We start from the raw sequence: 12,094 nt of genomic DNA, 5'->3' as shown, positions 1-12,094 counted from the left end.
TAGATCAGCAGACATTATCCCTCAGCAAAGGGCGGGAGGTTGTATCCCTCGTAGTGCTGACAGGATAAGCGTCTGCTTCGCTTAGGTAAAGAGTGCTGAAGGAATCCGGGAACCGGAGGTAAGAACAAAACGCTAGTGTCTTTTAAAACTGTTAACGTAGATAGCGTACAGTGTTCTTAGACCTCTTAAAGTGTTTTATATACGATAAATATTTAGTTTTATCACCTTGTAAGTATCACGATCCTGACTGTAGTTCTTGTATTTGGTGACTTACCCCTGCCATCTGTCCTGGATCCTGTGCCTTTTTGCTCACTGAGATAAACAGCATGCCAATACCATGAGTTTCCTGAGTTCTCTGCCTGGAAGGTAATAGTTAACGAGCTCCACCTGTGGTGATCTTCTGTGTGAGTCTGAATTTAGCAATCTGAAGTTTAGGCCTAAAAGGCCAGCATCCTGTGTTTGCAGAAGTTCAGACTTCAGTGTTCTCTCGGCCTGCTAGGCCTCACTCCACTTCACAGCCTAGTCTAGAGTACTAACATGACAGTGACTGTTTCACCTGACCCAGCGCTGTCCAATTCTGTGCCAGCCTGAGACTCTCTGAATTACCTGACACTGCTCACCAATCACCAAGGACCAGGAAGTATAAGTCTGAAGTCTGGAGTTGGAAACGCTGCCAGTTCCTCGTGTCACACACAGCTCTGTGTGAGCTTTGAAGCTGAGCTCCCTAAAGGTAACCCTTGTACTTTAGTTCCTGTAAAAACTCTGTTCCTTTGTTACCCAGTTTGGATTACGTTTGTATTGCCATTGATATCCAGTATTTCCATGAGTTTCATCTTAAAGGCACAGTACGGTATTCCACAGTCTCAACTTAAAGGCGCAGTTGCAGTGTTTCATCTTAAAGGCACAGTACAGTATTCCACAGTCTCAACTTAAAGATACAGCTGCAGTGTTTCATCTTAAAGGCACAGTACGGTATTCCACAGTCTCAACTTAAAGGTGCAGTTTCAGTGTTTCATCTTAAAGGCACAGTACAGTATTCCACAGTCTCGACTTAAAGGCACAGTTGCAGTGTTTCATCTTAAAGGTACAGTCGCAGTATTCCAGTCTCAACTGAAAACCACAGCTGCAGTATTCTACCATCACAGCCGCAGGGTTCTTCAGCCTCGTACTAGAGTTATAGCCACAGTCATCGTTCTACTTTCAGTTGCGTTTCCAGTTATATCCGGTACCAGCCCGCATTACAGTTGCATCCCAGTCTCACCAGTAACCAGTCCATCTTACTATCTTGCCAGTAACCTTGAGTACATAAGCACCTACTCCTGTGACACGATATCCAGTACAGTCTCACCTATACATTCATCATCCTGCTATCAAAGTCCCTGGTGATCCAGTGGTCAGGATACGGCTTCCTCTGCCGAGGCCCGGGTTCGATCCCCGGTCAGGGATTGCTCCTTCTCACTGATTCCTACAGACCAGCCTAATATTCACATAGTTCTCCAGTTGCCTGCACAGACTTCACTAACACCGGGTTCACAAAACCACAGTCATGATAGTAAGAGGCCACCATTTCTCTAACGTCCTAAGTGGATGCTGGGGACTCCGTAAGGACCATGGGGAATAGCGGCTCCGCAGGAGACTGGGCACATCTAAAGAAAGCTTTAGGACTAACTGGTGTGCACTGGCTCCTCCCCCTATGACCCTCCTCCAAGCCTCAGTTAGATTTCTGTGCCCGACGAGAAGGGTGCACACTAGGGGCTCTCCTGAGCTTCTTAGTGAAAGTTTTAGTTTAGGTTTGTTATTTTCAGTGAGACCTGCTGGCAACAGGCTCACTGCATCGAGGGACTAAGGGGAGAAGAAGCGAACTCACCTGCGTGCAGAGTGGATTGGGCTTCTTGGCTACTGGACATTAGCTCCAGAGGGACGATCACAGGCCCAGCCTGGATGGGTCCCGGAGCCACGCCGCCGGCCCCCTTACAGAGCCAGAAGAGCGAAGAGGTCCGGAAAAATCGGCGGCAGAAGACGTTCCTGTCTTCAATAAGGTAGCGCACAGCACTGCAGCTGTGCGCCATTGCTCTCAGCACACTTCATACTCCGGTCACTGAGGGTGCAGGGCGCTGGGGGGGGCGCCCTGAGACGCAATAAAACATGATAAAAATACCTTACATGGCAAAAAATACATCACATATAGCTCCTGGGCTATATGGATGCATTTAACCCCTGCCAGAATATACAGAAAAACGGGTGATAAGGCCGCCGAAAAGGGGGCGGAGCCTATCTCCTCAGCACACTGGCGCCATTTTCCCTCACAGCTCAGTTGGAGGGAAGCTCCCTGGCTCTTCCCTGCAGTCACTACACTACAGAAAGGGTTAAAAAAAGAGAGGGGGGCACTAATTAGGCGCAATATTAAAACATACAGCAGCTATAAGGGGAAAAACACTTATATAAGGTTATCCCTGTATATATATATAGCGCTCTGGTGTGTGCTGGCATACTCTCCCTCTGTCTCCCCAAAGGGCTAGTGGGGTCCTGTCCTCTATCAGAGCATTCCCTGTGTGTGTGTTGTGTGTCGGTACGTTTGTGTCGACATGTATAAGGAGAAAAATGATGTGGAGACGGAGCAGAGTGTCTGTAACAGTGATGTCACCACCTAGGGGGTCGACACCTGAGTGGATGTACTGTTGAAAATTACGTGACAGTGTCAGCTCTGTATAAAAAAAAAACAGTGGTTGACATGAGACAGCCGGCTACTCAGCTTGTGCCTGTCCAGACGTCTCATAGGCCGTCAGGGGCTCTAAAGCGCCCGTTACCTCAGATGGCAGATACAGACGCCGACACGGATACTGACTCCTGTGTCGACGGTGAAGAGACAACCGTGATTTCCAGTAGGGCCACACGTTACATGATTGAGACAATGGAAAATGTTTTATACATTTCTGATAATACGAGTACCACCAAAAAGGGGTATTATGTTCGGTGAGGGAAAAACTACCTGTAGTTTTCCTGAATCTGAGAAATAAAATGAGGTGTGTGATGATGCGTGGGTTTCCCCCCGATAACAATTGATAATTTCTTAAAAAGTATTGGCTGTATACCCTTTCCCGCCAGAGGTTAGGGTGCGTTGGGAAACACCGAAACACCCCCTAGGGGGGATAAGGCGCTCACACGCTTGTAAGAACAAGGGCTCTACCCTCTCATGAGATGGCCGCCCTTAAGGATCCTGCTGATAGAAAGCAGGAGGGTATCCAAAAATGTATTCACACACATACTGGTGTTATACTGCGACCAGCAATCGCCTCAGCCTGGAGGTGCAGTGCTGGGTTGGCATGGTCGGATTCCCTGACTGGAAATATTGATATCCTAGATAAGGATAGTATATTATTGCCTATAGAGCATTTAAAAGATGCATTTCTATATATGCAGGATGCCGACTGGCATCAAGTATAAGTGCGTTGTCCAATTCTACCAGTAAAATGGTCAGGTGATGCGGATTCCAAACGGCATTTGGAAGTATTGCCTTTGAAAGGGGACATTTGGGGTCGGTCTTTTAGACCTGGTGGCCACGGCAACAACTGGGAAATCCACGTTTGTACCCCAGGTCGCCTCTCAAAATAAGACGCCGTATTATCAGGCGCAGTCCTTTGTTGGCAAGCGGACAAAAGGTTCCTCTTTTCTGCTCGTGACAGAGGGAGAGGAAAAAGGCTGAAGAGATTACCCAGTTCCCAGGAGCAGAAATCCTTTCCCGCCTCTGCAAAGCCCTCAGTATGACGCTAGGGCCTTACAAGCTCAGGCACGGTGGGGGCCCGTTCTCAATGAATTTCAGTGCGCAGTGGGCTCACTCGCAAGTAGACCCCTGGATCCTTCAGGTAATATCTCAAGGGTACATATTGAAATTCGAGACGTCTCCCCCCTCGCCGTTTCCAAAAGTCGGCTTTACCGACGTCTCCCTCTGACAGGGAGGCAGTTTTGGAAGCCATTCACAAGCTGTATTCCCAGCAGGTGATAATCAAGGTACCCCTCCTGCAACAGGGAACGGGGTATTATTCCACACTATTGTGGTACCGAAGCCAGACGGCTCGGTGAGACCGATTCTAAATCTAAAATCTAAAATCTTTGAACACTTACATACAGAGGTTAAAATTCAAGATTGAGTCACTCAGAGCAGTGATTGCGAACCTGGAAGAAGGGGACTACATGATGTCTCGGGACATCAAGGATGCTTACCTTCATGTCAAAATTTACCCTTCTCTCCAAGGGTACCTCAGGTTATGGTACAGAACTGTCACTATCAGTTCAGACGCTGCCGTAGGGATGGTCCACGACACCCCGGGTCTTTACCAAGGTAATGGCCGAAATGATATCCCTTCGAAGGAAGGGAATTTTAGTTATCCCTTACTTGGACGATTCCCTGATAAGGGTAAGATCCAGGGAACAGTTGGAAGTCGGTGTAGCACTATCTCAGGTAGTGTTGCGGCAGCACGATTGGATTCTCAATATTCCAAAATCGCAGCTGGTTCCGACGACTTGTCTTCTGTTTCCTAGGGATGTTCCTGGACACAGTCCAGAAAAAAGGTGTTTCTCCCGGAAGAGAAAGCCAGGGAGTTATCCGAGCTAGTCAGGAACCTCCTAAAACCGAACCAAGTCTCAGTGCATCAATGCACAAGGGTTCTGGGTAAAAATGGTGGCTTCCTACGAAGCAATCCCATTCGTTAGATTCCACGCAAGAACTTTCCAGTGGAACCTACTGGACAAATGGTCCGGGTCGCATTTTCAGATGCATCAGCGGATAACCCTGTCACCAAGGACAAGGGTATCCATCCTGTGGTGGTTGCAGAGTGCTCATCTTCTAGAGTGCCGCAGATTCGGCATTCAGGACTGGGTCCTGGTGACCACGGATGCCAGCCTGCGAGGCTGGGGAGCAGTCACACAGGGAAGGAATATCCAGGGCTTAGGGTCAAGCCTGGATACATCACTTCACATAAATATCCTGAAGCTAAGGGCCATTTACAATGCTCTAAGCTTAGCAAGACCTCTACTTCAAGGTCAGCCGGTGTTGATCCAGTCGGACAACATCATGGCAGTCACCCACGTAAACAGACAGGGTGGCACAAGAAGCAGGAGGGCAATGGCAGAAGCTGCAGGGATTCTTCGCTGGGCGGAAAATCATGTGATAGCACTGTCAACAGTATTCATTCCGGGAGTGGACAACTGGGAAGCAGACTTCCTCAGCACGACCTCCACCCGGGAGAGTGGGGACTTCACCCAGAAGTCGTCCACATGATTAAAAAACTCGACAGGTATTGCGCCAGGTCAAGAGACCCTCAGGCAATAGTTGTAGACGCTCTGGTAACACCGTGGGTGTACCAGTCAGTGTATGTGTTCCCTCCTCTGCCTCTCATACCCAAGGTACTGAGATTGATAAGATGGAGAGGAGAAAGCACTATATTCGTGGCTCCGGATTGGCCAAGAAGGACTTGGTAACCGGAACTTCAAGAGATGCTCACGGAGGATCCGTGGCCTCTACCTCTAAGAAGGGACCTGCTCCAGCAAGGACCCTGTCTGTTCCAAGACTTACCGCGGCTGCGTTTGACGGCATGGCGGTTGAACGCCGGATCCTGAAGGAAAAAAGGCATTCCGGATGAAGTCATCCCTATCCTGATCACAGCCAGGAAGGATGTAACCGCAAAAACATTATCACCGCAATTGGCGAAAATATGTTGTGTGGTGCGAGGCCAGTAAGGCCCGACGGAGGAAATTCAACTGGGTCGATTCCTACATTTCCTGCAAACAGGAGTGTCTATGGGCCTGAAATTGGGGTCCATTAAGGTTCAAATTTCGGCCCTGTCAATTTTCTTCCAAAAAGAACTAGCTTCAGTCCCTGAAGTTCAGACGTTTGTAAAAGGGGTGCTGCATATACAGCCTCCTTTTGTGCCTCCAGTGGCACTTTGGGATCTCAATGTAGTTTTGGGTTCCAAAAGTCACATTGGTTTGAACCACTTAAATCTGTGGAGTTAAAATATCTCACATGGAAAGTGGTCATGCTGTTGGCCCTGGCCTGGGCCAGGCGCGTGTCAGAATTGGCGGCTTTATCCTGAAAAAGCCCTTATCTGATTTTCCATTCGGACAGGGCGGAATTGAGGACTCGTCCTCAGTTTCTCCCCAAGGTGGTTTCAGCGTCTCACCTGAACCAACCTATTGGTGGTGCCTGCGACTACTAGGGACTTGGAGGCCTCCAAGTTGCTAGACGTTGTCAGTGCCCTGAAAATATATGTTTCCAGGACGGCTGGAGTCAGGAAATCTGACTCGCTGTTTATCCTGTGTGCACCCAACAAGCTGGGTGCTCCTGCTTCTAAGCAGACTATTGCTCGTTGGATTTGTAGTACAATTCAGCTTGCAGATTCTGTGGCAGGCCTGCCACAGCCAAAAATCTGTAAATGCCCACTCCACAAGGAAGGTGGGCTCATCTTGGGCGGCTGCCCGAGGGGTCTCGGCTTTACAACCTTGCCGAGCAGCTACTTGGTCAGGAGCAAATACGTTTGTAAAATTCTACAAAATTGATATCCTGGCTGAGGAGGACCTGGAGTTCTCTCATTTGGTGCTGCAGAGTCATCCGCACTCTCCCGCCCGTTTGGGAGCTTTGGTATAATCCCCATGGTCCTTACGGAGTCCCCAGCATCCACTTAGGACGTTAGAGAAAATAAGAATTTACTTACCGATAATTCTATTTCTCATAGTCCGTAGTGGATGCTGGGCGCCCATCCCAAGTGCGGATTGTCTGCAATACTTGTACATAGTTATTGTTACAAAAATCGGGTTATTATTGTTGTGAGCCATCTTTCAGAGGCTCCTCTGTTATCATGCTGTTAACTGGGTTCAGATCACAGGTTATACGGTGTGATTGGTGTGGCTGGTATGAGTCTTACCCGGGATTCAAAATCCTTCCTTATTGTGTATGCTCGTCCGGGCACAGTATCCTAACTGAGGCTTGGAGGAGGGTCATAGGGGGAGGAGCCAGTGCACACCAGTTAGTCCTAAAGCTTTCTTTAGATGTGCCCAGTCTCCTGCGGAGCCGCTATTCCCCATGGTCCTTGCGGAGTCCCCAGCATCCACTACGGACTATGAGAAATAGAATTATCGGTAAGTAAATTCTTATTTTTCCCCAGAAGGCGAATGCACGGATGCACCGAAATCCGGGTTGGCTTCAGGACAACCCGAACCATCGACTGGATTACCATAGCCTTCTCCAAGGGAAGGAACACTCTCTGAGACTCTGTCCAGTATCATTCCCAGAAAAGGAAGCCTCTGCGTCGGTTCCAGGTGAGTTTTTTGTAAGGTCATAATCTACCTGTGATCCAGGAGTAGTCTGGTTGAGAGGCCAATGGATGGTGCTTTTATCAGAAGATCGTCTAGGTACAGAATTATGTTCACTCCCTGTTTGCGAAGTAGAAACATCATCTATGCCATCACTTTGGTGAACACCCTTGGTGCCGTGGAGAGACCAAATGGCAGGGCCTGAAACTGGTAGTGACAGTCCTGCAGAGCAAACCGTAGATAAGCCTGATGAGACGGCCAGATCGGAATGTGAAGGTACGCATCCTTGATATCCAGAGACACTAGGAATTCCCCCTCATCCAGACCTGATATCACCGCTCTCTGAGACTCCATCTTGAATTTGAACACTCGTAAGTACGGGTTCAACGACTTGAGGTTCAGAATCGGTCTTACCGAACCGTCCGATTTCGGTACTACAAATAAGTTGGAATAATACCTCTTGTTTTGCAGATGAGGTGGAACTGGAACAATGACCTGAGTCTGTACCAGTTTTTGAATAGCGTCCTGTAAGGTTATACTTGCCTCTTGCGAAAGTGGTAGGCCTGATTTGAAGAATCTGTGAGGTGGGAGCTCCTGAAACTCCAGTCTGTAGCCCTGGGAAATAAGATCTATGACCCAGGGATCCTGGCACGAACCTGTCCAGATGTGACTGAAAATTTTTAGTCGGGCTTCCACCCGTCAGTCCTCCAGGCATCGCGGTCCACCGTCATGCTGAAGGCTTTGAGAAAGCAGAGCTTGAGCTCTGTTCCCGTGAACCAGCAGTTGCTGGTTTGCATGGTTTACCTCTAGCACCTCTGGTGGCTGTAGAAGAACCTCTGGTTTTGCCCTTAAACTTGGCAGTCTGAAAGGACTGTAGATTAGGTCCTGAGTAGGCCTTCCTGGCTGGGGGAGCTTCAGAAGGAAGATATGTAGACTTACCCATAGTAGCTTTGGAGATCCATTTGTCTAGTTCATCTCCAAATAAGGCCTCTCCTGTGAAGGATAGGCCTTCCACGCCTTTCCTGGAGTCCACGTCAGCAGTCTACTGGCGTAGCCATAAGCCTCTGTGTGCTAACACTGCTATAGCAGTGGTGCATGCATTAAGCAAGCCTATTTTATGGCTTCCACCATACAGTTCGCAGAGTCCTGTATATGTTGCAGGAGTAAAATAATCTCCCCCTGAGGCAAGGTATCTAACCCCTCAATTAGGTTTCCCAACCATTTGGCGATGGCCTTAGTAATCCACCCACATGTTATAGTGGGTCTCTGGGCCCCCCCAGCAGCTGTATACAAGGATTTGAGTGTAGTCTCAATTCTACGATCAGCCATGTCTTTTAGAGAGGCTTCACCCGGGACAGGCAATACAATTTTTTGTGACAGCCTGGATACAGATGCATCCACTATTGTGGATTTTCCCATTTTTTCCTATCCTCAGGAAGAAAAGGAAAAGATTATAGCAACCTTTTAGGGATTTGAAATTTCCTATCAGGATTAACCCACGGTTCTTCAAAAAGGGTATTTAGTTCCTTTGACACAGGAAAAGTGGCCGAGGATTTCTTTTTTATATTAAAATAAGATTCCTCAGTCCCCTCTGTCACCTTATCAGGGATATGCAGAACTTCTCTGATAGCCTCAATGAGAGCCTCTATTCCCTGTGACAGAGTAGCCTCCCCCACTCTGAGTCCACTTCCCCCTCCTCTATGTCTGACCTTTCATCATCAGAGTCAGACTGCAAGATATGGGCCAAAGTACGTTTTTGCGGACAAATGGCAGGGGACTGAGATGCTGGTTTGGGTACTGAGTCTGTGTTCATAAACGTAGTCATCGATTTTCTTAAGTATTGCGTCTCTTTCTTATTGTGGGACAAATTTAGTAGAAATATTGGAAATCATTCCCTTAATGGAGTCCAGCCAAGCTGGCTCTGCCCCGGTAGCCTGGGAAGGTACGCTACACTGAGTACATAGTAGTGAACCCCCTGGAGAAGAGGAACACTGTGCCTTACATGAAACACACTCTCTGCCTGACATACTGTGACAGTTACACACACACACACAAAAAAAAGGTTAAATGCACAATTAACCCATAAAGAGCCCTTCTAGGGAGACACAGAGATAGTATGGAGCCAGCACATGGCACCCTTACCACTAATGCCAAGCTTAGCTGGGTCGCAGACTAAGTACCTAATGTACTTAGTACACTAATAATAGCTCTCCCCCTGCTATGACCCCCTGGTACCGCTGAGGTCATCTGGAGTCTCTCCGGAGGAGCTGCGCGTCCTTGTCAGTCAGCGTCTGTGTCCACTGCAGAGGGAAAATGGCGCTGGTGAGCTGCTGGATCTGCTCATAGGGCCTAATTCTGAGTTGATAGCAGCAGCAATTTTGTTAGCAGTTGGGCAAAACCATGTGCACTGCAGGGGGGACAGATATAACATGCTCAGAGAGAGTTAGATTTGGGTGGGGTGTATTCAAACTGAAATCTAAATTGCAGTGTAAAAATAAAGCAGCCAGTATTTACCCTGCACAGAAACAAAATAACCCACCCAAATCTAACTCTCTCTGCAAATGCTGCTGCAATCAACTCAGAATTACCCCCATAGTGAAGCCCCACCCTTTCAATGGCGCGCTGCCTTCTCTGTCTTATTTATACTAGCTGAGGTAATTTTGTGCCTAAAATGGAGTCAGCCCCCTTTTAAGTCTGTAATGCCAGTCTGGGTACTGTGTACACATATCGTGTACTGAGACTCAGTTCGCCCCCTCAGAAGCTGTGCGTCTGCACTGTGTACTGAGTCTGGTGACCCAGCCGCCCCATGTAGAAGCCGTGCGTCTCTGTACCCTCATGCTGCCATAATGGCTGGCGACCCGCTAACCGGGATGCCGGCTTAGTACTTACCACTCTTCTTTCTTCTGGCTCTGTTAGGGGTGGCAGTGTGCTGTGGGAATGTACGCTCGCCATGGTGGGGCTTGCAAATAGTTCCCTCAGGAGCTAGTGTCCTGTCCGCAGGGAACGGGACCATTAACCCTTCAAGAGGTTGGGCCGTTCCCCCCTAAGTCCCACAAAGCAGGCAGGCTGGTGCCATCCAGTCCTGCCTGAAAATAACAAACAGTTAAAATAAATGCAGAAAACTCTTCGGGAGCTTCCAGCGACATGACCGTCTCCTCCGGGCACATTTTCTAAACTGAGTCTGGTAGGAGGGGCATAGCGCACACTATCAAACTCTTAAAGTGCCCAAGGCTCCTAGTGGACCCGTCTATACCCCATGGTACTTAATGGATTCCCAGTATCCCCAAGGACATAGGAGAAAGCAATGTGTGAGAGCAGTAGGGCTGCTAGTTAATCAGTGTCCAGGCTGTGCAGTCTGCAGCTGTTGGTGGTTAGTGGATTAGGTAACTCACTGTAGTATGTTGAATGTTCTTTTTGTGGAGGTGGGGAAGATAGTATACTGTCCTTCTGTTTCTCTCCTGTTTCTATCTGGTATATCGCCAATGTTCATATTAATAATATTACCCTCATACTTTAAACTAACATACTTCACAGCTAAGCTACTTCACAACCTAACATGTACTGATTAAATAGATAATGACCCAAAACACACAGCTAAAAGCACCCAAGAATGGATAAGAACAGGACATTGGACTGTTCTGAAGTGGCCTTCTATGGGCTCTGATCTGAATCCTATTGAACATCTATGGAAATAGCTGTAACATGCTGTCTGGAGAAGTCACCCAACAAACCTGAGACAGCTGCAGCAGTTTGCTCATGAAGACTTTACGAAACTACCTGTTGACACGTGCAGAAGTCTCATTGAGTTACAGAAATCGCTTCATTGCAGTAATTGCCTCTAATAGCCCCTACACATTTGGCGATCCGCTGCCGTGCTGCCCGACGGTGGATACGGCTGACAGGCAACCCGGTGGCGGGGGGGCTGTGACGGGGGGAGTGAAGTTTCTTCACTCCCCCCGTCACCCGGCTCCATAGCAGTGTATGCTAATATGGACAATCTCGTCCATATTGGCCTGCATGCATAAGCGACTGGGCACCAACGATGAACGAGCACGGGGCCGCGCATCGTTCATCGTTGGTTCCTACACACTAAACGATATGAACGCGTTAACGAGAACGTTCATATCGTTTATTAAAATCTATTAGTGTGTAGGGCCCTTTAAGCTTGTGGAACAAAATATTAGTTAAGTGTCCTATGATATTTGTGCACATCTGTATAATGGTGCCTATGTCACCAGTGTAAGGGATAAATACCTATAGTCTGCACATAAATGGTTTTCTTCTCAGCATTGGGTATATGTCGGTTTGGTTTCTGATAAAACTCCTGGAAGGTTTCAGAAGGCTCAGGATGTGATGGGATCCAGTCTGATGGGGAGTGGATTGTCACTGGCCTGAAGAGGGCGCTGACCGGATTATAAGCTTCACTGAGCAGTTTCTTCTCTGCAGTACTATACTGCTCATATAGCTCCAACAGCATGGGGTCCTCGGAGATGAGGGCATGGCGTAGTGTATCTGGTGGATGTCTGAGCACCTGCATCTGGAATAGCAAGAAATGGCAGGGTGACATAACATAGACTGAAGCATGGCATAACAATTATAGGACAGCACTATCACTTGCATACTGGCCCATGGTTTGGATCACCCATAGTAGCCAAATCACATATACTTGACCAAGGTTTTATTTCATCCCCATTAAATAAGTTACAAGAAGCGGTGTCAAAACTCACAACGTGAAAATCACAGCTGGAAGAGAAGTAAAATGACAAAACAATAATAACACAAGAAT

General features: G+C 48.0%; 1 protein-coding gene across 2 annotated transcripts in view; it reads right to left on the bottom strand.

The window, feature by feature from the left end:
- AMZ2 (archaelysin family metallopeptidase 2) overlaps positions 1 to 12,094 on the bottom strand; it is a 117,609-nt gene that overhangs the window by 91,709 nt on the left and 13,806 nt on the right. For both annotated transcript variants that reach the window (XM_063960853.1, XM_063960854.1), the window contains exon 2: positions 11,563 to 11,845. In XM_063960853.1, the coding sequence (XP_063816923.1) occupies positions 11,563 to 11,845 (283 nt within the window). The remainder of the gene's footprint in view (positions 1 to 11,562; positions 11,846 to 12,094) is intronic.

Source organism: Pseudophryne corroboree, chromosome 3, assembly GCF_028390025.1.
Source record: "Pseudophryne corroboree isolate aPseCor3 chromosome 3, aPseCor3.hap2, whole genome shotgun sequence".
NCBI classification, from domain to species: Eukaryota; Metazoa; Chordata; class Amphibia; order Anura; family Myobatrachidae; genus Pseudophryne; species Pseudophryne corroboree.
Note: the sequence above shows the minus strand (reverse complement) of the source record. Positions and strands in the feature narration are given on the sequence as shown.